At 40.7% G+C, this 24990-nt stretch overlaps 1 protein-coding gene across 5 annotated transcripts in view; it reads left to right on the forward strand.

The window, feature by feature from the left end:
* Positions 1-24990, forward strand: part of LOC135494139 (uncharacterized) — a 231908-nt gene that overhangs the window by 72078 nt on the left and 134840 nt on the right. For 4 of the 5 annotated variants that reach the window (XM_064781942.1, XM_064781941.1, XM_064781944.1 and 1 more), the window contains exon 4: positions 11631-11759. The exons of the other annotated variant lie outside the window; for it this stretch is intronic. In XM_064781942.1, the coding sequence (XP_064638012.1) occupies positions 11631-11759 (129 nt within the window). The remainder of the gene's footprint in view (positions 1-11630; positions 11760-24990) is intronic. 5 annotated transcript variants of the gene reach the window in all.

The following is a 24990-nucleotide window of genomic DNA, read 5'->3' on the forward strand; positions in this document are numbered from 1 at the left end:
CAATGATGAACAAATGCAGGTCTTCCAATCCATTCTTGAGTGGTGTCAGTAAAGCACTACCCCCGGTGATAAAAAACCTTTTCCTTTTCATTTGTTCATCATAGGAGGTGCTGGTACTGGCAAAAGCCACTTGATCACCACTATTGTAGCAATGGCAAGAAAGGAATTGAAGATCCAGAACAGTCAGATGCATATTCAGTTCTTGTTACAGCACCAACCGGTGTTGCAGCAACAAACATTGATGGCACAACAATTCATAGCGCCTTTTCCATACCAGTGGAAAATTACAAGAAGGGAATAACTCTAAAACAGTCATTAAGCGATGACAGTTTAGCTACATTCCGTCTGGCATTCCGCAACCTGAAGATTATTATCATTGACGAAATTTCAATGGTAGGCTACCCTATGCTCTGTTAGGGGCCGTCTCCAAATTGATTTCGTTTCAAACGCGTTTGAAACGGGCAAAAAGCATTTATTCTAAAACGAAATTCAAACGAAAATCAGCCGTTTATCAGCCGTTTGAAAAGCGTTTGAAATCAAACGCACACCCCAGACGAAAATTTCGAAACGCTCCCAAACGAGCACGTCCGATCAGAACGCTTGCCATACGATTTCCAAACGATCGTACTAAACGGATCTCAAACGCACGTCAAACGATTGTCAAACGCACTTCGTTTCAGACGAAATGATTGTCGAACGCACTTCGTTTCAAACGAACTGGAAACGTAATTCGTTTCAAACGAACGGAAAACGCACTATCAAACGAACTTGAAACGTACTTCGTTTCAAACGAAATGTGCAAGAAATGCGCATGCGATGCTCTTGTTTCATTTTTCATTAATTTATATCTTGAAAGGCGGATGTGTATTTTGCCCATTTATCTTTGTTATTTTCGATCTTTATCGGTAAGTCTAATTGAGATTCAACAGTTGCATCTAGAGAAATTTGCTTCTAATTGCTACCGTATCACTGTTTTTAGTACTGGGCCTATAAATGTGCTTTTATAGGCCTATCTGTTCACAGTCCTGTGACATCAGGGCCGATCGCATGTGTTGAATATCAATCCTAAATTCTCATTTCAAGTAGTTAGGCTTGTATCAAGTAGGCCTAGGTCTATGACTAGAATTAAATCAGTACCGATTCGCGCACATCGATCTTGCGGTCGGCCCAGACATGACATGTATGTATAGGCAGAATCATTCCTGCCTCCAAGACTTGCCGTTGTGTAACTGCACATGTAGGCTATACTAGTAGTCACTATAGCCTGTCCTAGCCATTCCCTATATTGGTACTCTTGGCTCTCCCATTTGAATGAGTCCTGCCAATACCAAGCTGCAAAACAAATATAATAAACATCGTCAGCGCGGTGGCCGTATTGCCTTGGTATATGACTATTAAAGTTTCGAACTTACCCACTCTTTATTACCAACCAAATGACCTAGGCCTACTTAATGACGTTAACAGACTGAAGTAGCATTTGGTAAAGTAACTACATGCGTATAAATGTTAGAATTTTAATCCAACCGACAAGAGACATTTTTTGAGGGCGTTGTGATACTGGGTGATACCGATACCCCCAGATTATTTTTTGGGTGACTGTATTCTCCCCGGTATTCCCCAATGCATTTAGGATTTAAACGATCGTACATGTATTTAAACCCCATCTCCACCACCAATTATTTCAGGTTTGTGTTCAGCATGATGGATCCCGGTGATGTCAATGACATAGGCCTACCAGGTGCAGAAAAAGGTAGGTTTGATTTTATAATGTAATGCTAATTGCTATACTAAAATGCAAGGAGGATACTGCGGTGACGTCACATCACGTGATCCCGACCCATATTAGTGATCGCTATGGCCAATCAGATTCAGTCTACTGACAGCACCAGCACTGAACACATCTCCACGTCTCACTGTCTGGTGCGCTCCTGTACACAAAAACACCAATAGACATGAAATATTGCAATACCTAGTATGGATTCTTCCTGTGTAAAATAAAATTTACAGAGCAGATTAACTTCCACGAATAAAAAAGACGTTTGGCGTGGCCAAAGTGCGGAAATAATGTCTCCGCTAAAATACACTACGAAATACACTAGGCAATACACTACGCAATATACAGTAGAGATGCAGTTGAGTTTGTTATTGTTTTGACTTAGAAGCCCGCCCATATCATAATATATTCATGTATTCATGAAGTATGAACTCATTTCTGTCCCATACAACTCTAAGAACAGTCAATTTTTCCTTAAATCATCACCGAAACCGCGATATCCGCAGGAAGATTTCGTTCTAGTGTCCGAAAATGCATGATCTTACAGGGGCGCTAACTCGACAAATAGAGGGGATCTATGGGGATCTATGCGAGTTTTAGGTATTACAGGTCTCGAACTTGTAAAATCTGTAAACATGCCTCCACATCCCATTATGATAATGAAGAGATTGCCCCATATCTGGGAGACTGTTTTGAAACCATCGCTAATTTTGGAAGATCGGTGCCGGCTATTTGGTTTAAAAAACCCAATTTTTCCCCATCAAAACAGCACTTTTCATTATTCAAATGATAGCTTATTGTCTGAAGACTTATTTCATAGCAGAAAAGTACTAATAACTCTGACTTGATGCGAAAAATCTAACTTTTTTGATGACTTGATTTTCCCTTGGCCGTGGATCGAGTTTGTTTACAATATGCAGCGCCATCTTGGAAAAGCCGTGACGTCACCGCGGTATCCTCCTTGACTAAAATGCTCTCTTCGAACTTTGATATACCAACCATCTACCGTACTGTATTTATACTTGGTTTCATAAATTGTGTTCACACTTCCTTCTGCCACCAATGAAGATGCCTACCGGAAATTCAAGCTGTTTTCATGTTTTCATTATCAAATCAAGAGAAGGCTATGTTTAGAATAATGAAATTAACGTGCACATTTATCTGGTCAGCTTCGTGAGGTCTTATGGCTTCTGTAGGCTTCTGGTAGTGCATGAAGATTTCATTTTCTGAATGCTCATTCTTTTGAAATTGATATTTAAAAAAAAATGTATTAACTCGAACGGAAGGCTGGATTGCAGCACACAACATTTACACTTTGTTGTTTTGGTTCACTATGTCATCCTTATTTTGAATATTTTGACACAAAGTCTACGTCAAATCACCGATATTGGCATATAAAATAGAATTGTAATCAATACAACACTATACCCGGGCTTGTCAGCCCGCCCCATGATTGATGGGCACGTGCATGGGCCTCTGTCACTTAAAGGGGACTGCGCTGCCACCTTCTATATGAAGCTGCTTCAATTTAGGAGTTACATTTAGAATGGGTAATGAAATGAATGTGTACATTTATCTGGTCAGCTTCGTGAGGTCTTAAGGCTTCTGTAGGCTTCTGATAGTGCATGGATATTTCATAACTCTGAATGCTAATTTTTAGATAGATTGAAAATATTATTAATACCGGTATTTGTTCTTTATTTTTAATATTTTGGCACAAAGTCTGCGTCAAATCATCGGTATTGGCATATAAAATAGAATTATAATCAATACCAGTACAACACTATTCTCACTCTCAGTCTAGTCAGCCCGCCCGTTGATTGATAGGCACGCATGTTCCTCAGTCAGTGTCACTTAAAGGGAAACTGAGCTGCCACTTTCTAAACAAGCTGCTTCAATTTAACAATTATATTTAGAAGAATGAAATAAATTTGCACATTTATCTGGTCAGCTTCGTGAGGTCTTAAGGCTTCTGTAGGCTTCTGGTAGTGCATTGATATTTCATAATTCTGAATGCTCTTTTTTTTAAAATACATTTAAAATGTATTAACTGGAACGAAAGGCTGGATTGTGTAGCATGCGCACACCCATTTACACTTTGATATTTTGGTTGACTATGTCAGTATGATATCCTTATTTTCAATATTTTGACACAAAGTCTGCGTCAAATCATCGATATTGGCATAAAAATAGAATTATAATCAATACCGGTACAACACTATTCTCAGTTTTGTCGACCCTCCCCTTGATTGATAGGCACGCATGGGCCTCTGTCAGTGTTACTTAAAGGGAAAAAAAGTACACTACATTTCATCAAAAAAAGATACAAGAAAAGTTTGTATTTGGTACATGTGAAACCAATTTAATCATCATTTTACATTTGTACAGGAGCTGCCAAGTATGGAAACTTCTTAGGCTTGACGGCCTATTGGCTATCACTAAAGTCTTTTTCTGTTCTGTTGAAATTTCAACTCGGTTCAACTGATGGAGTCTTCATTCCTTTCACGGATGAAAAGACTCTCAGAGGAATCAAAAAAATATATCAGCGTACATATGACGTATGCAGTGAAGATATGCAATGTTTGTGTAAGTGGATTTTTGTTAGGATGTTATTACTATTAATAGCGGAGATACTCATGGCGTGCAGGCTTAGTGTTTGATTTGTGATGAACATAAGTTTTGCAAGTGTAATAGAGCCGGTTCATATTAGTATTCGTAGCTGTAATGTTATGTGCATGGTATATAATTAATAATTGTGTGTTATGATTTCAGCGTGTTTTCTGTAGAGGCCGTGGGCAGAAAGATAGCAGCCAGGATGAAAGGCCAGCAAAAGCAGATTTGGTGAGCCGCAATGATGGATTGCACCCAACTTTGGAAGGAAGTAAGGTGTTGACGCAGCTTGTGAAGATTACTCTCAAGCTACCGGGGGCTCGTACATCTAAAGTTGAAGATGTGGTTGTTCGTTATCCATATTCGTTCTGCCAGGTGTGCAGGGCAGCTGGACACGGTTCTGGAAATTGTCAGCAGTTTTGGTACAAGTGAAGACTAGACTTGGGTGTTTTTATGTGTTTGTGGTGATTATGATGGTTGTTATTTGAATTGTAGACCTAAAATCTTTTTGTAATGGTGAAGAGTCTTTATATATTGTAAGATTTGATGGTTTTGATTGTGAATTGATCAGTGGTGAATCGTAATAAATCTGAAAATATTGTCGATTTTGTGTTGGTTAGTATGTTTATTATAGCTGGGTTGTATTGTTTTGTTGGAAATGCGTATGGCAGGTTGTGACATTATTTTGCTTTTGGGAAGGTAGAAAAAGCATCGTGTCTTCACTGCATTACTAAAGTATTGAACTAGAACTGTGAAATTTGCTTTCAGCAAATTTGTGTCCATCACCAGGGGGTGACGAGTTGCTCCACAGCCATTCATACGTGGGTATGGCGATTTTACGAATCTGCCCAACATTGCAAAAGGAAGTAGTGTAGTGATCTCCCTGTCTATTCGCTATACTGTTTCGCAAATGATCTATTTCCGGACATATTCGCTCGCTCCTTTCTCAAAATAACACGCTCATTAATCATTCAAACAGTCAGATGGGCATGATAGTTCATCGATAAGCATTTACGGCTCTTAGTTCTGATTCCTACTTTCAACCGTCACACAGTTCTCTGTTTTCTTCGCTCAACATACTCGGCAGCTCGCGGGATCAGCCATCAGGATGACGTTAACATAACGGGGGTGGAGCTTAATACATGCTAATGTATGCGTGATTGACAAAATCCCGGCCTCGCCGGCCGGTGATGTTAAAAATCGGAGCCAAAAAGTGCTTCAAAAGCACCGAAATGATCAGAATCTGGGGCCTATAATCAGCAAAAATCAAATACGTCTGCAAAAGATTATTACGTTATAGAGTTCAGGGCGATGAAAAAAAGCCGTAACATCAATATTCATGGTAATATCGATGACGCCATTGTGGGGATTGCCCTAAAACACCTCAGAAAACACCCTTCAAAACACCTCGGAAACACCACAGAAAACTTCAGACAAGTTGAAGGATGTTTATGTGGTGTTCATGAAGTGGTCCGTGGGTTCTTTTGAAACAAAATACCTCTACTGCATACGTCATCTTCAATGCCTTGATAGCCTTGTTGGTCTGCTTTGCCTTCAACCACGCTTTGTCATCCATGTTCCTCGGAGGAATAGTCGAAACTGTCACACACGAATTTGGTGCAGCACACAAACATGACATACTATTTCATGAAAGCAATATTACAGAGACCATAAAACGCTATTTCAAAACCCTATCAACCTCTTCTTCGAAACAAGCAACCTAATCAAGCAATTTTATACTTGAAGTTGTCTATCCATATGTCTTCCAATGTTTACAATATTTTGCATAAGTTCAATGATTGCTTCTTCATCATTTGATTTAAAAAGGACTTTACGTCATATAAAACTTATGGCCAAACTTTACTAGCTCCATGTTCCTTCCACATCAATGCAGGCCTAACTCTACCATGATGACTGCTAGCTGGAAAACTTACATAAATGCGATCACAAATTTCCTTCGTCAAGAATCCGGGCCCGCTGGCAGCACAGTCATTCGTCCCGACCAAAATGAATACGTCAGTAAAAGCAACCCACCGTATCTTTTTACATTTTTCTAACAAAGAAATAGTGTTTAACCCTTGAAAAGCAAACGTAATGTGGTCACTGAATGGGCATCCAAGAGCACTGTTGTCCACATACTTTAGAATCGAAGCAGAAAAAAATCACAGTTCGTTTTGCACAGGTCGCCATTTTCATGATTTTTTACGATAACTCCAGCCATTTGGAATTTGTTTGAACACAAACGGCAGGAATATATTTCTTTTTCACGGAAACTATTTGAAAGAAAAACGAAAAGCGTTTGGAACGCGTTTGCTGACAAATGGCGCAATGCCGTTTTTGACGAAACGAAAACGAAACGCTTTTCTAAACGCTCTTCAAACGAATTTCAAACGCTCTTCAAACGAAGTTCGTTTAGGGTGAAACGAAATTGCGTTCGCTTTCAAACGGGAAATAAACGGTAGGACCAGCTTTTGACAATCGTTTTACAAACGTTTCAAGATCGTTTGGGTGCGTTTTTATTGTTCACATTTCAAACGAATTTCAAACGATCTTAGATACGTTTCAAACGCGTTTGAAACGAAATCAATTTGGAGACGGCCCCTTATATTCATAGGAGATTAAACGACATCATCGGTACAAAAGGTACCAACGCCTACTTTGGTAATCTTTCCATCTTGGCAGTTGGTGACCTCTACCAGTTGAAGCCAGTCAAGCAAATCGCTATCTCACAAATCTCAACTGATCCATATTATCGGATGAGTCCAGTACATCTCTGGCGAGACCTCTTCAAAATGGTCCAACTTAAACAGATCATGCGTCAAAAAGATGACAAGGACTTTGCCATGTTACTAAACAGAATAAGAACTGCTGATCAAACAAAAGATGATGTTAACACATTGAAATTATGTAGTGCAGACAAACAGTCAGACACATATCCAACTCAAGCATTACATGTCTTCGCATGGAACGAAAAGGTTGATGCACACAATAATCAAATGTTGGCAGCTTTAGAACATCCTACAAAGCAAATCAAAGCTTTATGCACTGGTAAATATTCGTCCTCTGCTACTCTGGACACAAATATATTTGCTGGTCTGAGACATTCTTTACTATTGGCTCAGGGAGCAAGAGTAATGTTCACAAGAAACATTGCTATCCCTGATGGACTCGTGAATGGCGTACGAGGCACAGTCGAGGGATTTGTTCATGACAACACCAATGTTTGCACACACATTCTTGTTAGATTCGACGATGCAAAAGTAGGCCAAAAACGTCTAACAAAGATGAAAGGACAAACACATTCTGTACCAATACTCCATGAAAGTACTCAAGTACCCATTAAGAATTCATCTAATCATCTTACCAGGAAACAGTTCCCATTGACACTTTCATTTGCGTCAACAATCCACAGAGTTCAGGGGATATCACTACCAGAAATGTCATATCATTCGAGGCCACTTTCAGTGGTGGCCAGGCATATGTTGCCTTGAGTCGTTGCACATCCTTGGCAGGAATTCACCTGCTTGACTTTGATGACAAAAAAATTAAGGCCAGTAAAAATGTCCAGCTAGAAATGACAAGACTGGCTAAAGAGATGCCCTGGGAACCCAACAAATGCTCCTTCTCCAACAATCAACACGATTTGCTGATATCACATCTAAATATCCAGTCATTACCAGCCCATGCCGCTGACTTACAGCATGATCACGTCCTCCTCTCGTCTAGCATCATTTGCCTATCAGAAACCTGGCTGAAGCCAAACCACAACACGAACGATTTCAGCCTTGATGGTTTTCAACTATTCACTAGGAACAAAGGCGAAGGTCATACTTGCAAAGGCTCCACATGTCAACAATGCAATAACAAAGGCGGTGTTGCCATTTATGCCAAGAATTCACTTCATGCGTCTCAACTTACTCAACTTGCATCACCTCAGCTGGAATCAATCGCTGTGTCGGTGAACTTTCCTGAAATTGGTCCGGCCGTTGTCATTTCCGTTTATAGGCATTCTTCAGTTGACATAGAAGTGCTTCAGTCAACACTTCAACAAATGCTTCTTCAAGTTTCTGAAGAAACAACTGTTTTCATCCTTGGTGACTTCAACAGCAACTACTTGGCAACTCCCACACCTCTTTTATTACCTTCAAATCAATTCCGTCAACTCATCTGTGTCCCGACGCACATAGCTGGATTCACTTTAGACCATATATATGTTCAGAACACTACTCCAATTAGTAGAGCAGCAGAACTACCAGTATAATACTCTGACCACTCAGCAGTATACTATGCAGTAAACCTGGAACATTCCCCTTCGCCAGAATGTTCCAACAACACCATGCCTGCCACCAAGACGAATACCAGTCGACCAGACTACAAACACAATTTCTCTATGCATCGGAAATCATCACCAACAGAGGCTGCATCGAACCCAACATGCAGTACCGCATCACAATATACCACACCAGTAAACAAGAAAAAGTGTTTCTCAGTTCCAAAGTGTTCAAACTCGAAACACTTCTCAACAAACACATCGCTCACCTCCACAGAAAAACAGTCGATGCCCTAGATAAGCACAGTCTCAGGATCTTCTTATCACAAGTATAGAACAAGCTTCAATAACTGTTATCCAATTTTTACCGATTACTGACACTGATAAGGAATTGGTGACATCAGAATTTGGACTCCCTAAATCAGCAGAGGCATCTTCTCATCCAAGGAAAACGAACACAAGTTTCAACAGCTTCTTCCAACTATACGGACCACACCGTTCGAACAAACTCATAGACCTTATAAAGCCCGATGGCAACTGCTTTTTCCATTGTCTAAGCAAAGAATTGTTTGATACTCAAGACTTTCATTGGGCAGTACGCCACAAACTCTGCAAATTCATGCAACAACATTACAACACCTTTATTGAATGGTACCACGGTGGGCGTTCACATTTCTTCACTCATATTACTGAAATGCAAAAACAGAGAACATGGGCAACTGAACTGGAAATGATTGCAGCTGCCACTTTCTTTGACACTTGCCTCCTTGAATACACAAACTTGTATCCAGTGGGCAGTCCATGGCATTGGATTAGAATCAAACCAGTTAAGTTCACCAGCAGGATCCCGCATTCAATGTAATGAAACTTCATGGTTTTTTCTATATATTCATCATACAGCCGAAAATCATTTCGATCGAATTATTCCAAACAACACATCAAACTAACAGCTCTTCAAGATTGTAAGTCAAACATCAATTGTTCTTCTTACTAACAAACCAATACTCAGAAAATTATGTTCAACAATGTACTGGTACAGAGCATAAGAACTAAGGTGTGATTCCATACATGTATCTGTACTAATCAGCGGCGGTCTCTCGCTATAGAAATAGACTACCCAAAATTATAATAAAAGCCACTCCAATCATCACCTTTCTTCTTTACTATTCTATTCCATTCCATAACACCACCATTAACCTGATCTCACCAAAGTGCAGATATACTAGCGTTTGCCAGCAAACGCGGTACCTCTAGTTTCAATTGCATTTGTATTCAACTGTGGTGTTCATCATCCATGTAGGCCTCACTATGCAGTTTGTCATTTGGAATTGATAGAATTTTTTTCTCCAGTTGGTTGAGCGACTTGCTCGCACTGGTCATGCTAGAACTGTATTCGACGAATTTGTCTGTTTCATGTACATACGTTTTACTTTTTGTGGACCTAGTTAGGTTTAATAATTTAATATCTTTTGTTAATTTTTGATACTCGGCGTATAGCAGGAGTTTTAATACGCTTGGGGGGGGGGGTGATGTATTGTACCTCTGAGATGGCCCCCATTTTCCTGGCAGCATGGTGCTGCTGCCTGCCCGTAGTTTCTGTAACTGAGACAGAGAATATAAGACAACACATGGTTGACTGTAATATCTTCTCCAATTCTCATGTTTTCCTACATCGTGTTATGAGGCCTGGGGCAGTGTCACCCCTGGAAAGGCACAATGGTTTGATTGTTATTGTTGTCATTGCACCATATCACATCACCATCAAATTCAACACCCTCAAATGCTGAAGTTTTTCATTATTAACCGTTTGAGTGCCAATTAGAAACCAATCCGTTGAGTGCCAAAACCGTTGTTCGACCTTTTTTACCTGTTACTTGAAGATAATGTAAGATGGAGACACTACGCACTATCCTACGACCAGCAGAGGATCTATGCACCTGTTTGTGACGTCATCATGTGTAGAGATTGAGCATGGCTGAGCCCGGGAAGGGACGGCTTGGTGCTGATAAAGCTGCCGACATGCAAAGCTACTGCATAAAGTGCAAAATAACCAAGTTCTGTCAAGGGGAATGTTTCACCATCTACCACTCAGTAAAAAGGTACCATTGATGTTTGAAATGAAAGAGTGAATAAAGAGCTACAAAATAAGGTATAATACATAGGTTTTATTACTTTATTTAGCATTTGAACATGGCTTAGAAAAAAACCCTGAAAAACCCTTGCAAACCTGGTACAGGGGCGGTATATAGGTTTATGCAAAGCTGGCGCTGAAAGGGTTTATCTCAACTTCACCACAGCACATTCTCTATTAAACACCTCTACCATCACACATACCATTACAACACATCCATTATAAAATTATCCACCAAAACCTTCCTGCTTATCAAAAGTAGCAAAATTTGTGATGGCCTTGCCATCAGCATTGCTCTGGGGGGTGAAAGGGGTACTATTTCAGAAGGATTTCTTGCAACTTGTCAGAAGGGTTGCTTTTTGGTTAGAGTATTAACTTTTTTTCAGTATAAAAATGTATGAATAATGAAAATGAGCTGAAATAAATGTGTTAAAAAAGCTAACTTCAAACAAGAAATCCTTGAGAAAGGGGTCGAAATTCAGATGGCAATCCCTTTGAAAGGGGGGAACTTTAGAAAGTAGGTCTGAGGGCTCTGGCCCCCCTTAAATTTGCTGAGTGAAGGGGGGGAGGGGCCTGCACTAGACCAATTAGCTGTCAGTTACCCAGTCACTTTCCTCACTATAGTACAGTTCGTAGTTTCCATCACTATCTTAAACAGAAAATGGACGAATTCAAAATTTGGGGAGCACACAAAAGCTGAAATAACGAACAAGTTGAACAAAACAGGAAAAAATTCAAAAACCTTCAGAAAGTGGTTTACTAACCATGCGAATAGAACAGGAGAAGAAAAAACTCATTGAAGAAATAATAACATGTCGGTGATTCCTTTAATTTCTATTTTTCAGGAGACTATATAGTTGGTGCTACCAAAGTTGGGACTATTGAGATTTGGAATCATCTGACAGGTGCATGTGTTGCAAACTTCCTCGCCAACTTTTACAACATTGTAGATTTGAAGTTGATTCCTCTCCAAGGTACAAGCATTTCTTGTTGACTCTCTCAATGTCTTCATTACAGATTGCATCAAAAGATGTTGAGAACTTTTTTTGGTTGGATTTATTTATTCATCTGTTTTTAAATTTGTACATTGTACAATAATAGATTCGTTAGTTTACAATGTTGTGTGGCTGTTACAAAAGAGTAGTGACTACATATGATAAATAAAACTATAACCCTTTAAGGCTCAGTGGGTAAAAAGTATGTAGTCAGATCTCCTCAGGATTTTTGGTGAATTTTAAGAAAATGACATGCCTCACTTTTTTTGATAAAGAGATATGAAAAAATGAAATTCATGTTGTATAAGTTGTCTTTATTTTGATCAACATAATCATGGCTATCAGGTCAAATCATAATATTGTGGGAAAATTCTCATATAATTAAAACTATCCCCTTAAAACCTAGACAACCGCGAAAAATACGAAAATTGTCGAATTAACCATGGTTATCCAGCTAGATATTTTAATGGTACAGATAAAAACATTACAAAGCCTGACAAAAATACTTATTCTACAGTTATATAATGAATAACAATGACATTATCATTGATTGACTGTATCATAACGTTGGAATGAAAAATCCTCAAGCCGGCCTTCCCAAGCCCCTAATCGAACAAGCTGCATGGAAGCAGACAACAGAACCAATTAGCAAATACCCTTCCCTAAAAAATACGAACTACTGAGACAGAAACCACCATAGATCCCCTTAGATCCCCTCGCTTTTAGCTCACCTCTGGGGAGCTTATATGATACCATGGCGTCCGTCGTCTGTCGCCGTCTGTTAGCGGAGCATGTTTCGTCACCGCTAGGGCTAGATGGCTAAAACTTGGTGTGATGGTAGCTTTGGGCAATATGCCCAGACTTCTTTTTCTTTTTCGCAATATGACCTTCTTTCTGGCCTCCAGGCTGCCATCTTGGAAATTGTTTTTAGCCTTTTTAATGCTTATGGTTGTACGTAGAGTGACGAAAATTTATGGTGGATGCATCTGATAAGGTTAAATGACATATCACACGGGTTTTTGATTTGACTTACTTTTCAAGGTCACAGGGGTCAAAGTTCACTAAATCACCGCTAGGTGGCACGTTTCGTTTCTATTTGAGCTAGAAGATTCTAAACTTGTGAGGACATGTATCTAGGGACCCTCTATCCAACCCCAAAAGTTTGTCCCGCTCAGACTTCAAATATGGCCGCCAGGCGGCCATCTTGAAAATTAAACAAAGTCGGTTTGCAACCAAATTTCATGTGATTGTATATCTATGTTGTCTCTACAACATCGTTGATTTTCAGTCAAATCCATCTACCAATATGGCCGCCAGGCGGCCATCTTAAAAATTAAACTGAGTCCTATTTCCCCCGAAACTTATGATCAGATTGCAACCAAACTTCATGTGATAATGTATCTATGTACTGTTATCAGTATATCTAATTTTCAGTCAAATCCCATGACAAATATGGCCACCAGGGCCCAGTTCCTGAAATGGCGCTAGGCCAGCGCTAAGCCTTAGCGTGTCGCTATGTCCTATCTGGCGCCACGCTACGACTAGCGTGGCGCCAGATGGGTTCCAAAGCCTAGCGCTGGTGCTATCTTGTGACAAATCAGCGCTAAAGTTATCAGCCCAAGGACCCTCCTCTAAGTTCTGCTAGTGAGCGCTAACTTCTACAGAGATTTCCAAAATGGCTGCCAACCAGGTCCTTTTTAGCTCACCTCTTAGCAGAGGTGAGCTTATCCCATACCGTGGCGTCCGTCGTCCGTCGTCGTCGTCGTCGTCGTCGTCGTCGTCGTCGTCGTCGTCCGTCGTCGTCCGTCGTCCGTTAGCAGGGCACGTTTCGTAACTGTTAGAGCTATTGAGTTGAAACTTGGTACACATGTACCCTTATGTAATGACACCTGGGAGACCAAGTTTCGGTCCGATTCGTTTCATGGTTTGGCCACCAGGGGGCCAAACGTTAAAAGTGAAAATATGCAATATCTCCCTTAATAGTAGTCGGGAAATTTTGAAAAAAATATGGTAGGTACTTCTGGCAAAGGTGCATCATATATCCTCCGGGTTTTTGATTTGACCTCCTTTTCAAGGTCACAGAGGTCAAATGGTGTAAATTGGCCGTTAGGATGTAACGATGGCACGTTTCTAAACTGCAATGACTATTGATACCAAATTTGGTACACATTTACCCCTTAGTCAGGTGATCTTAGGGACCGAAGTTTGGTCCAATATGATTCACCACTTGACCACCAGGGGGCAAAATCCAAAAACCTTAAAAATGTGATTATTCCTTAACTTCTTGCCCGATTGCCACCAATTTGATATCATGGGTACATCTAACCACCATACAGTATATGTCACACAGGTTTTTAATTTGACCTTCTTGTCAAGGTCACAGAGGTCAAATGGCGTAAATTCGCCGTCAGGCCGTAACTATGGCACATTTCTTAACTGCAATGACTATTGATCACAAATTAAGTACACATGTACCCCTTGGTCAGGTGATCTCAGGTACCCAAGTTTGGTGCGATCTGATTTGCCGTTTGGCCTCCAGGGAGAGGGCCAAATCCTAAATTCTTCAAAATGCCGTTATTCCTAGTAATGACTTGCCCGATTGGCACCAATTTTATATCATAGGTACATCTAATTCTAACAACCATTCAATGTGTCACCCGGGTCTTCTTTGATTTGACCTACTTTTCAAGGTCACAGAGGTCGAATGTACTGTAAATTGGCCATTTTGGGGAAATTGTTATTGCTTGGACCTACATCAAACCTAACACTACATGACACAATACCATGCTCTTTATCCATCTTTCCTCCACATGAGGTGAGCACAATGGCCCTGGCCATTTCATTGGAAATTTATTCCAACAAATTCATCCAATTCGCAGATTTAGGAGGTTTGAGTCCCCTCTGGATTATTACAATGATATTCAACTATTTGAAAGGTTCAGATTCAGGTCTGATAGCATTTTATATATAACAGATTTAATCCGGGAACAACTTGAAAGGGACACTCAGAGAAATTCTAGCCTCTCCCCTGAGACTCAAGTCTTAATGGCCATTCGCTATTTTCCCTATGATGGACCAGAGGATGGGCGCCTGGCAAGAGACCACTTGGCCAATACCTTCTTCTAGACTGCAAGAGACAATAAGGAAACATGTAGACAGTGTTTACAATCATAACCTGTTTAATTCCTCCTAACTTGCTAATAAAACACATAGTACATTGTCCTCATTGCTCATTGGTCCGCGTACAAATTGACTCGAGAAGCTTGTCAATTTCACTTTGTGGCCGGCATGTCACACCTGTCTCAATAGACTGCTGCAATATTTGAATTTCAAGTAACAGCTTCTTCTTCTGGAGGGCCTCCAACTCCTCACTGGCGAGTTTTCTCACTTTGGCCGCTGCCATCTCATCCTTCAGTCTCTGCCCTTTCATCCTTTCATTCTCCAGGGTCGTCTGCAGGACATCAAATTGTAAAGAAAGAACATCAGCATAGCTCCTCTTCTTTGGAGTGGCGGTCTCATTGTCTGAAAGAAGGGTTTAAATCCTGCAAATACCTGATCAAAATAAGTGAGGAGACTATCTCAACATAGTTTAGTTTACACTAAAGGCTGCAAGGTGGGCCCTTATGGTTTTAACTTCAAAAACTAAGTTACTATGGATCCAAAAACCTAGTTCCTATATAGAGCAAAAACTAAGATTCTTGAATTAATGAATAAATGGCTTAGGCCCTATTAGCCCGCAGACTTCATTGCATTGCAAATGAGTCCGTGGAGGGGGGGGGGTACGTGTAACTTACTTTCTTTCGTGACAGTCTCTTTCTTTGATGCACTTCTTGCTTGACCTAAAAAACAATGTTTATGCACATATATACTTGATGTCTAGTATTGATGAATTGGCCACTCATGTACTGGGTAAATGAAATGGCGCTAAAATCTAGGCCACTTTAGGCTTCTTGGTTCAAATTACTTTTGAGATGGTCCCTTATGACATTTATAACTTGTAGTAAGATAAAAACCGATTGCTTACCTATGATTTCATCCAGTGGTCTAATATTAGCGTGAAAGAGGGACAGAGATCCTTGCCCATAGTCACTGTCAATGGTGTCAACTGGAAAGAAAAGTTTACATAAAATAGTCATGATGATGGCAGCTAGATGGTAGAAGGTAGGCCTAAAGACTTATAAACATACACATGTATTTTGAAAGCAAATAACTGTGATAGATCTGTGATGGATTACATTAAAGTATTTATGTTTTAACTCGAAATACATGTAGTTATTATTATTTATTATCCCCTTGGCTAAAAGTCATTAGTTTCTCACAGGCACAGCATGCAGCCTTACCTTTGGCTTTGCCACATGAACTTGGAAACAGTTCAAGGTTGTATTCTGGTTTTTCAAGGGCCAATTTAGATGTTATACCAGTACTAGTACTTGGTTTAGGGGAATGGGCCACCTCTCTTCTGTCTGGAAAAATAATAATGTAATTAGCATTGGGAGATTAACATTGAGATGGCCCCTCGCAATGGATCGGTTACTTGAGTCTGTTCAAGTAAAGTTTATTCTTCAACGACAGTAACAACGCAAAAACGCAAAAAAAACCCCTATTTCTGTGATATTGCTGTGATTAAAGTGCTTATTTCAGAATAATCTGAAGAAGACACCCATAATCAAGGATACATTTAGGTTTTTGAAATAACCAAGATTCGAATAAGGTAGCACGCTTGGGGTTTCTTTGATGTTGTGAGCATGCAGCACTGTTTTAAAACTAGCTGCTTCTTATGATTATTTGCAAAATGTGTGCGAGCCAGGCGCACATATAAAACATGGAATCTGGCTCGCTGTGCCAGTTCTGAATATAATGCAGACGATCATTTGACATGTTGTTTCCCTAGGCCTAGGCCTACTATAACTATGATATGCTAGCCTTAATTCAACATGCAAACAAAATTAAAAGTAGAAATTGTCTGTAGGCCTAGCCAATTGATTGTTGTGGCTGCTTAGAAATGGAATCAGAGAAGATATGACAAACTTACCCTGGTTTTTTGCTGGGGGTGCTGGCATGGCACTTTCAGTGCCTCCAGTTATTCCTTGAAAACTAGGATCATCTTTAAAAGCCTCTGCTATTCGCTCTTTAATTGGGTCGATCTTTAATGCAGGGCCCCCTCCAGTGCCTCCTGCATGCTTCTTTCTCTCATAATTATAGGTCTTCGCCTGAGAAACCATCTTGTTCCACTTCTCTCTTACTTTCTCCCAGCTTCTCTGGGCCACTCCAAGAGAGCTGATGACATTTGCTATGGCTTCCCATCGTGAAACCTTAATCTCATGGGTGATGAGTGGCCCAAACTTGGCCCTGAGGCTTGAAAGTTCTTCCACTGCGTATTGGGTCAGTGTGACCATCTCGGCTTGACTAAAATTTGGCAATCTAACTTTTTTGGTATCATTTTTTGCCTCCATGGCTGCCATCTTGAATTTACAAAGATGGGGACCCTACCTCCTGTCACATGATCAAAATCCCTAGCAACCAGCGCCAAGTCCTGGTAAGCCCAGCCCTACCTAACGCTGGGCCTAACGCTGATGCTGGAACCATTATCTAGCACCACGCCAGCTATCACTGGCTAGCGTGGTGCTAGGGGTAGCGCCACGCTAAGTCTAGCGCCATCTTGAAAATCAAACAAAGTCCTCGTACTCCTTAACTGTTGAACAGATGTCAACCAATTTCCATGTGACATGTGCACTCTTCAATAACCCTGAAATTCAGTCAGTTTTATAACCAAAATGGTATACTTAGATGGTACCGGTAATTTTCTTTGGTGCCATTGAGCCGAGAGCAATAATATTATTCAATGGAATCAAAACTGATGAAACTAGCCTGAAACTGTTCTCCCCATATCCACTGCATATGACATGCATTACATTACCCGAGGTGAGCACATGGTCCCTGGATCATTCCATCTTAACTTTTTAGCCCTATGAAGATGACCAATATTTTATCTACATAGGGATGGATTGAACATGGTGTAGTGTATGTTGCATGAGGCCATCCTATTTACAGCTGCTTGGGAAATTGACAGAACTGCATGTCAATATTAATTTTTGCAAAACTGATACCGTCTCATAATGTTTCGCGACAACTTTTTAGTGATTCTGATTGCTTAAGGCCTACGGACCTGAAACAATAAACAACCAACAACGTATATTTTAATCGCTTCGATGTGGACACAATGGCCGTCACCATCTTTCTGATGGTGGTACGTCATATGCACAGCTATAATATGGTTCGCGGTCACATGTTGTGACGTCACCGTGGAACCTCCTTTGAACAAAAGCCCTGCACTGGGCAGACATTGTTTGTTACTAAAACGTCTATCTGGTGCAAGACCAGTTCTGCCATGCTTGATTGAAGTGTTTCGTGTTCAGTCATCTGTGACAGTTAATTGAATTTCTTGGTGTCGTAAGAAAGAGGACATCATTGGAAAATAAATGGTGGTTGCCAATTTCCCAAATATTTAGCCATGTCCAGGAAATTAACAAATTTGTCTTGGTTTAATTTTTTTTAAACTCCCTGTATATTGGTTGAGTATTAATCTGGGTTTGTATTGCCAAAAAACTAATATAACTGTAGTGAATTAATGTTTTTGGAGTCATTTTATTCCTGTGAAATTGCAATGGGGTTCTTTCTGGAATCCTGGTGTCTTATGGTACCCTTACAGTCATGACTGCCTGTGGGTTTTGGTTTAGAAGATTATCACTATTATTGACAGAAGGTTATATGGTGGGAAGACTCTGAAATAGTTGGAGTGAGTTGGTTTTTGTTCAGGTACCAGCCCTCTGTGTGCCCCAATCTATTTTTTAATTCCTATGACATTATCACCCAAGGACATGGTATTATATATGAAAGTGTGTGTTTCTATACAATAAGAGAGGACGTGTGCTTTTTTGTCACACTCCTTCTGGAGACGGACCACGTGTAGGCCGTGATACTCCATACCAAAAAGTCTACCGGTTGCACTATCTTTGTAGCGAAAGAATTGCGGAAGTCATCGATTACAAAGGGTGACAATAATAAGGGTTTTAAGTTCATAATACCCAATTCTCCCAACAGCACTGTAATGCCAGGGCGCAGCGCCCCTTTCTGGGGAAACCCAATATTTCCATCGTCATGACGACGTCATGGCCTTATTTGGAAGCGGTTCTTCCGGGAGATTTTTTATGTGAGTCATCCGTGCAAATGCACTTCGATTTATTGCTTTGATTATAATTTGGCTAAGTATAGCAGGGCGATACTCTCAGGAGACATGTACTAGTACTCTCAGATTAGTTTTATATATGTTTTATAAGTATATTCATCGTTACATTTGTGATTCAGAACTTTCTTTGAGCGCGGTTTCTGCGCGTATATTTCACTGTGTATTCTCGCTAAAACTCGGCATTTTGCCCCGTCTCCCGTCGATGATTACTACTCTGTCCCTTTGTGTATTTCTTAACTAAATACCAGGTTTGATTCGTCTGCCAATGTAGAATCAAACCTGTGTGTTCATTTCATTATATTTCCCCATTTTCATACTTTTTTTTTATCAGCGATGTTCTGAACCACATTTGCGGCCGTTCTCCGTCGTGGCGTGTTTGTTTACATTTTAGAGCTTGACGTCACGACATCTGTTGTAGTCGCGTCGTGATTGAATGACGCAGTCTGTTTACATTGTTGCCACGTGCGTGCCGTGTCTCGGGCAGTTCAGAGTTGGATGCAGGGGATGCAGCATCGCATCAGCATCAGAGTAGAGCTATAGTGTATGTAATTATAATTAACGTTGAACAAAGTGCTTTTTAGAATATTTGTCTTTCTGTTGGATTCTTTTAGAGAGTCGCCCAAGAGTTGAAGAACTGTCTGGATATGACAGCACATTGTAGCATGTCATGGTCAAATTGTCTGGGGGCAGACTCCTTTTCTGGGTCATGAACTCATTACCAGAATTAGTGGCAGTTATAAAACGCGGATTTCCGCGAAAATCCTCGGAAAAATCACAAAGCCGCCAGTAAATACGCGCATAATATTTATTGATAATTATATTATACAAATAACAACAGAAATCATAAATCGGAGGCAAGAACTAGCAGTTATCTTCACATTTCATCGGTCAGATTTAAATCCTGTGGAGCGCCATTCGTGTCGTTCCGATTGATTCCTCCCTAGTGATTTTTTTCTTGGTGTTGATAAACTTTGAATGTTATCTTTGACACTGCCGTGGTTTCCTTCCCTAATGGAACATTACGAGGCTGCTTTCAAGTGTGATTGATGCCCGGATTGATGTATGTTACGGTATATGCCTCCTTCAAATAAAAGTAGATGACGAACAGAACTCTACGAAATATTTTTTAGGACAATCTCCTTGCAGCTCGAACCTAACCATATATATGTATATATGCGTATATACTCTAAACCCTTGAAAGAGAGACCAGACAAAGAAAAGTCAGTAGGCCTGCCTCATCCATGATTATTCATAGCCCTATATGACACCAATATGACCAGCAATGCCAAAGAGGTCCTTTCTGGGAGGCGATTTTCATGAATGGTTTGGTCTGTCAATGTGGTTGATCAATAATGTAGATTTCACAATGCCTGATCATGTTGCCATTTCTGTGGGTCATCTTGACACCGGGTCTTGACACTAGCATTATGCTCAGCTTCCACAAGGCATGTTTTGAAATTTCCGATACCGCTTAGATGCAGCTCAGGCAGCTGGGGCATTAGCGAAAAGGTGTAGGAGCTACCACGTGAACGAGAAGTTAAGATACCTACGGGACTGTGAGGCTGCTTTAAATAATGGCACAGTACAGGATGCTGCTGGGCACTATAGGATTCCCTATGAACATTATTCCCTATAAAAAAAACTTTAGAAAATGGGACAGGGAGCGTCTAGAGGAGGCTGCTGAGGATGGCTATGGAAAAGTTAGAAAAATTCGGCGTCCGGAGCAGAATCAAGGACATTGGACTGATGTGAAAAATAATGTTCATTAATGGTTTCTTGCAATGAGAAATCAACGTTTGCCAGTCTCTGTTCAGACATTACAGGATAAAGCACTAGAATTGTTCAGAGCATGGTGGGAGACCTTTGATGAACGGAAACAAAATGAAGAAATTGAAGCTAGACCGATTTACGATCACGAATTTAGGGCATCAAATGGGTGGGTGTGTGAATTCATGAAATGCAAGAACATTAGTTTACCGCAATCTAACAAAAATACCACCACAATACCAGCTGATGCAGCTGAGCGAGTTACAGTGTTTCAAGATAGGGTACTAGGAACAATTGGAGTGTTCAACATTCCTTTCAATTTCGTCTTCAATATGGACCAGACGTTTTTCCTTCTCGACTGTCATCCTTCATACACCTCTCAAACAAAGGCTTCACATTTGGAGGCCGAGAACTGCGATCAGTACATTTTTAATGTCGATATGTACCGAGTTCACCGCGGAGAAGCCATCGGCTATGCCATAATGGAGCTTGGTGGCATCCAGGACTTCGTTCCAGCGGGCTGCACATCTATTGCACAGCCGCTAGATGTCGCAGTGATGCGGTCGTTCAAGGCAGCAGCTAGGCAACAGTGGAAAACATGGAAATCAGAAAACATTGACAACGATGGAAACTGTGACCCCATTTCCTTGCTTGATGCAATTGGCATCATCAGTCGCGCTTGTTGTCATAAATGGTTTCGAGGCAGTTTTCCACCCGCAGCCTGTTGATATCGGCCCTTTGGACATTCAAGATCATGCTCCGGGTGATGACAATGAGGTTGTTGAGCCCGGCATTGAGTTTATTGAAATGGATAATGAGCTTGTTCAAGATGCCTAAAGGTTTTCCTGAATGTCAATAGTACTATTTTGTAGGGACATCCTGTAAGCTTTCTTCACTCAATCCGATTAAACTTATGAGAATAGGAAACATTGTGTCAGTTTTATTCAAGGGGAAGTTCAAACAATAGCATGGAATGCGTCCATTTCAAAAGAAAAGCCCTGAGTATAGCCTTTTTATCAGCCAATTGCGAAAGGTTTTGAAAAAAGTAGGCCTGCCCGAAGTTACTAGGTGTATCCACAGGTCACATTAATCGTGCACTTGCTGTTTGGGGGCGGATCTCCCAGGTCTCTCTTTCAAGGATTAAGAGTATATATATACATGTATATAACCATATGCGACTGCACATTGGAGTCTATTTTTAGCAATCACAAAAACTTACCTTGTGGCCCCCGTCTTGTGTATAAGTTTATTTCTAACTACAAGGTGCTTGTGATTTACGGCACATACAGCACACCATATAACGGGGATTCCCAAAGACCTTGTCACCAGGAGTACTTCATGCGCACGGCAATGCACACTACTAATATAAAAAACTCTCACCTGCGGTTCAGGTAGCCACCCTGTAGCCAAGTTCGATTTTTCCGCAGAAATCCGCCATTTATAACAGCCGCAGAATTAGTTCAGATAACCGATAACATCAACATATACTGGGGCACTATACTATTTTTTAGCAGGCTCAGAGCACGGGTGGTGGTGCTGCATTAAAGGGCCTGTGGTTAGGACTATATCGCCGGGCAGAAAATGCTTGCTGATCTCATCACTGCATGGTATGAATAATCTGGTGGGAGTGGTGGTGAGGGTAGGGGGTCAGTGATAAAAAGGCTTGCCACCATATACAACAAAGTGATTAACTAGATTGCGGTTGACATTGGCGTTTGTTGGGGGGGGGGGATTAAACGAAAGCCAATTGCTTATCACTGAGTGGTATATGACGAAACCGTTTGCTGGAGGTGTTGTTAAAAGTGCGCTTCACCAGTCAGGGGGAGGGAGAATGGTGTTAAGAGAGCTCTTCACCTGTCTTGTGTTGGGGTAGGGGGATCGAGTATACAGTGTTGTAGTGCAAAAAAAAATTGTTCTTAACTCTTTCGCGTCCGCTCCCGGGCATGGCCGGGTTGCGTTCCCAACAGTTGACGGCCGCACCCGGCCATGTCCGGGACCCTATCTTCCCCGATTCAAATGCTTGTAGAGCCTACTATGTGTACTAGGGATAAAATACGAGCACACTGTCTGCTTCGTAGATAGTATCGCCATCTATACAAATTTTGACACCTTATATTGGCGGTTTGGGAGCTGGTATTGGCCTTTTTGGTCGGGCATCTTACCACGTGCATGGTGTGATATTTGTTCCTGGTTTTCGATTTTGCTAGCCATAGGTAAAAGCCCTATTTACACATGTAACTGTTACTAACACGTAGTTTTAAGTCCAGAAGTCTCAGAAATACATTGATTGCCAGTTTTAGCTAGGATTTGAGTGGTTTTAGTGATGTTTTTGTGAGGCCACGTGCTGAAAGGTTCAGGCATATGCTGTGCAGCCTCCCTTCTTCATCAGATTATACGATTTGTACACTATATTTTGCTCTCTTGCATGTTTTATGCATTTCTCAGTGATCTCAAATGCATCCTGAGGATTGTGATTTGCCAAGGTATGGGTGTTTGAAGGCTTCAGGTACCTTTTTGTTGGAGTGGCCCAAACCCTGAAGTATAACAGGACATATATATTGTAATGTTTCTCATCATCAAAGTGCACTTGTCCCTGCAGGTATTTTGTGAGCCAAATCAAAGTGGCTTAGAAAGAAAACACTTACCGGTATTCTTTTCAGAAAAGATGGAAACTGATGAGATAGCCCAGATTTTTATGCATATGGATTCTGAAGATGATTTTGGGGGAGATAGCGACGTTGAAGACGATCAGATGGATTATCAAAGTGCAAGCCCTGAACCTCTGATTCTCTGATGCAGGAGATGCTGTGAGGCTGGAGGCAAGATACTCTGAGCATTGGCCTGAAGATCTTCCTTTTCAGGATGCTACACCTGGGGTGAAGAGACGTAGGAAGTTGCGCATTTGTGCACAATGTCGAAAGGTTCCAAATCCATATGTTGTGAACCACGACCTCCCACGTGCTCCTCCCAGGCCAGAGTCATCAGTCCAATGCCCTAAGTGCCAGGTAGCCCTCCACATCACCCCCTGCTTCAAGCTGTGGCATACATCTGCCTAATTAATTCAACAAACAAGCTGGTAATTGAAAAGAGTTTTTTTTAGCATTTATCAGCTATGATCCGAATCATGCCCCCTGCGACCCCCCCACGACCCCCAAGCCCGGGGGGTGGGGGGGGGGATACAAGAAAAGCTGGTCTTCTATATTGTTCTTTGAATGTTTCCTCCCAAAATTTAATGTTTTCAGTGATAAATAACTAAAGGTAAACCATTTTGATTCATTTCAAAACCGTTCATAATCATTGAAAAATTTGAAAAAAATGTCGACCCTTGCACTCAGTTACTATAATATTTTGCCTACAAGGGGTTAATCTTTTGACCTGAAACACTATATGCTATTAGCTTATGTTCTTATCATCATTTCCTGAAAGTTTCAAATGTATTGAGTGAAATAAACTTTCTAAACGTTTTGAAGTGAAAAAAAGGAAAATTTCCCTTTTTGCACCGAATGACCCCAGATTTTAGACCCCAAGGGGTTAAAAATTTTGAAAACTTTGACTATGTTCATGTAGCTAAAGGTCTTTCCATTAGTTTGTAAAAGTTTCACCTTCATATTCCAAGCAATAAAAGTTCTATAATTTTTTTAGCAAAAAATATCATTTTCTGCATTCTTCCAAAAAAGTATGCGGCCAGAGACTACGGTACACTATAAAAGTATGTGGACGCGAAAGGGTTAAACTACCGCATCTCAACATGCCTGCACCAACAGTAATTTGCCAGTAATTCATATTAAAGTGACATTTTCGCAGCGAGTGCGGATTCTTTGGTTTTGCAGAGAATGTATATAATGAGAGAAAAATAATTTTGGCACTCAACAAAAATTAACCGGCGATACGAAGGCTTACAGGCGGCGATCAATCGCCGGCTGCCTGCTACTTTTGAAAGCCCTGAGTAAACCAATTATGCGTGTTTCAAGCCTGGAGTCTAAAACCTGAATGCCACGTACTATCATTACATCTACCAATAAAACCTGTAACTAACAACATACATTATTACTAAGAAACAGAAATACAAACAATGCCAAGCCATTGCAAACAGAAACATGTTTTGCAGTGGCTAATCCTACATCTATAACTGAATATACTAATTAATACTAATTATAAAAATTTTTAAATGTAATTCCCAACCAAGCTGTGTTAAAA

Source organism: Lineus longissimus, chromosome 9, assembly GCF_910592395.1.
Source record: "Lineus longissimus chromosome 9, tnLinLong1.2, whole genome shotgun sequence".
Classification (NCBI taxonomy): Eukaryota; Metazoa; Nemertea; class Pilidiophora; order Heteronemertea; family Lineidae; genus Lineus; species Lineus longissimus.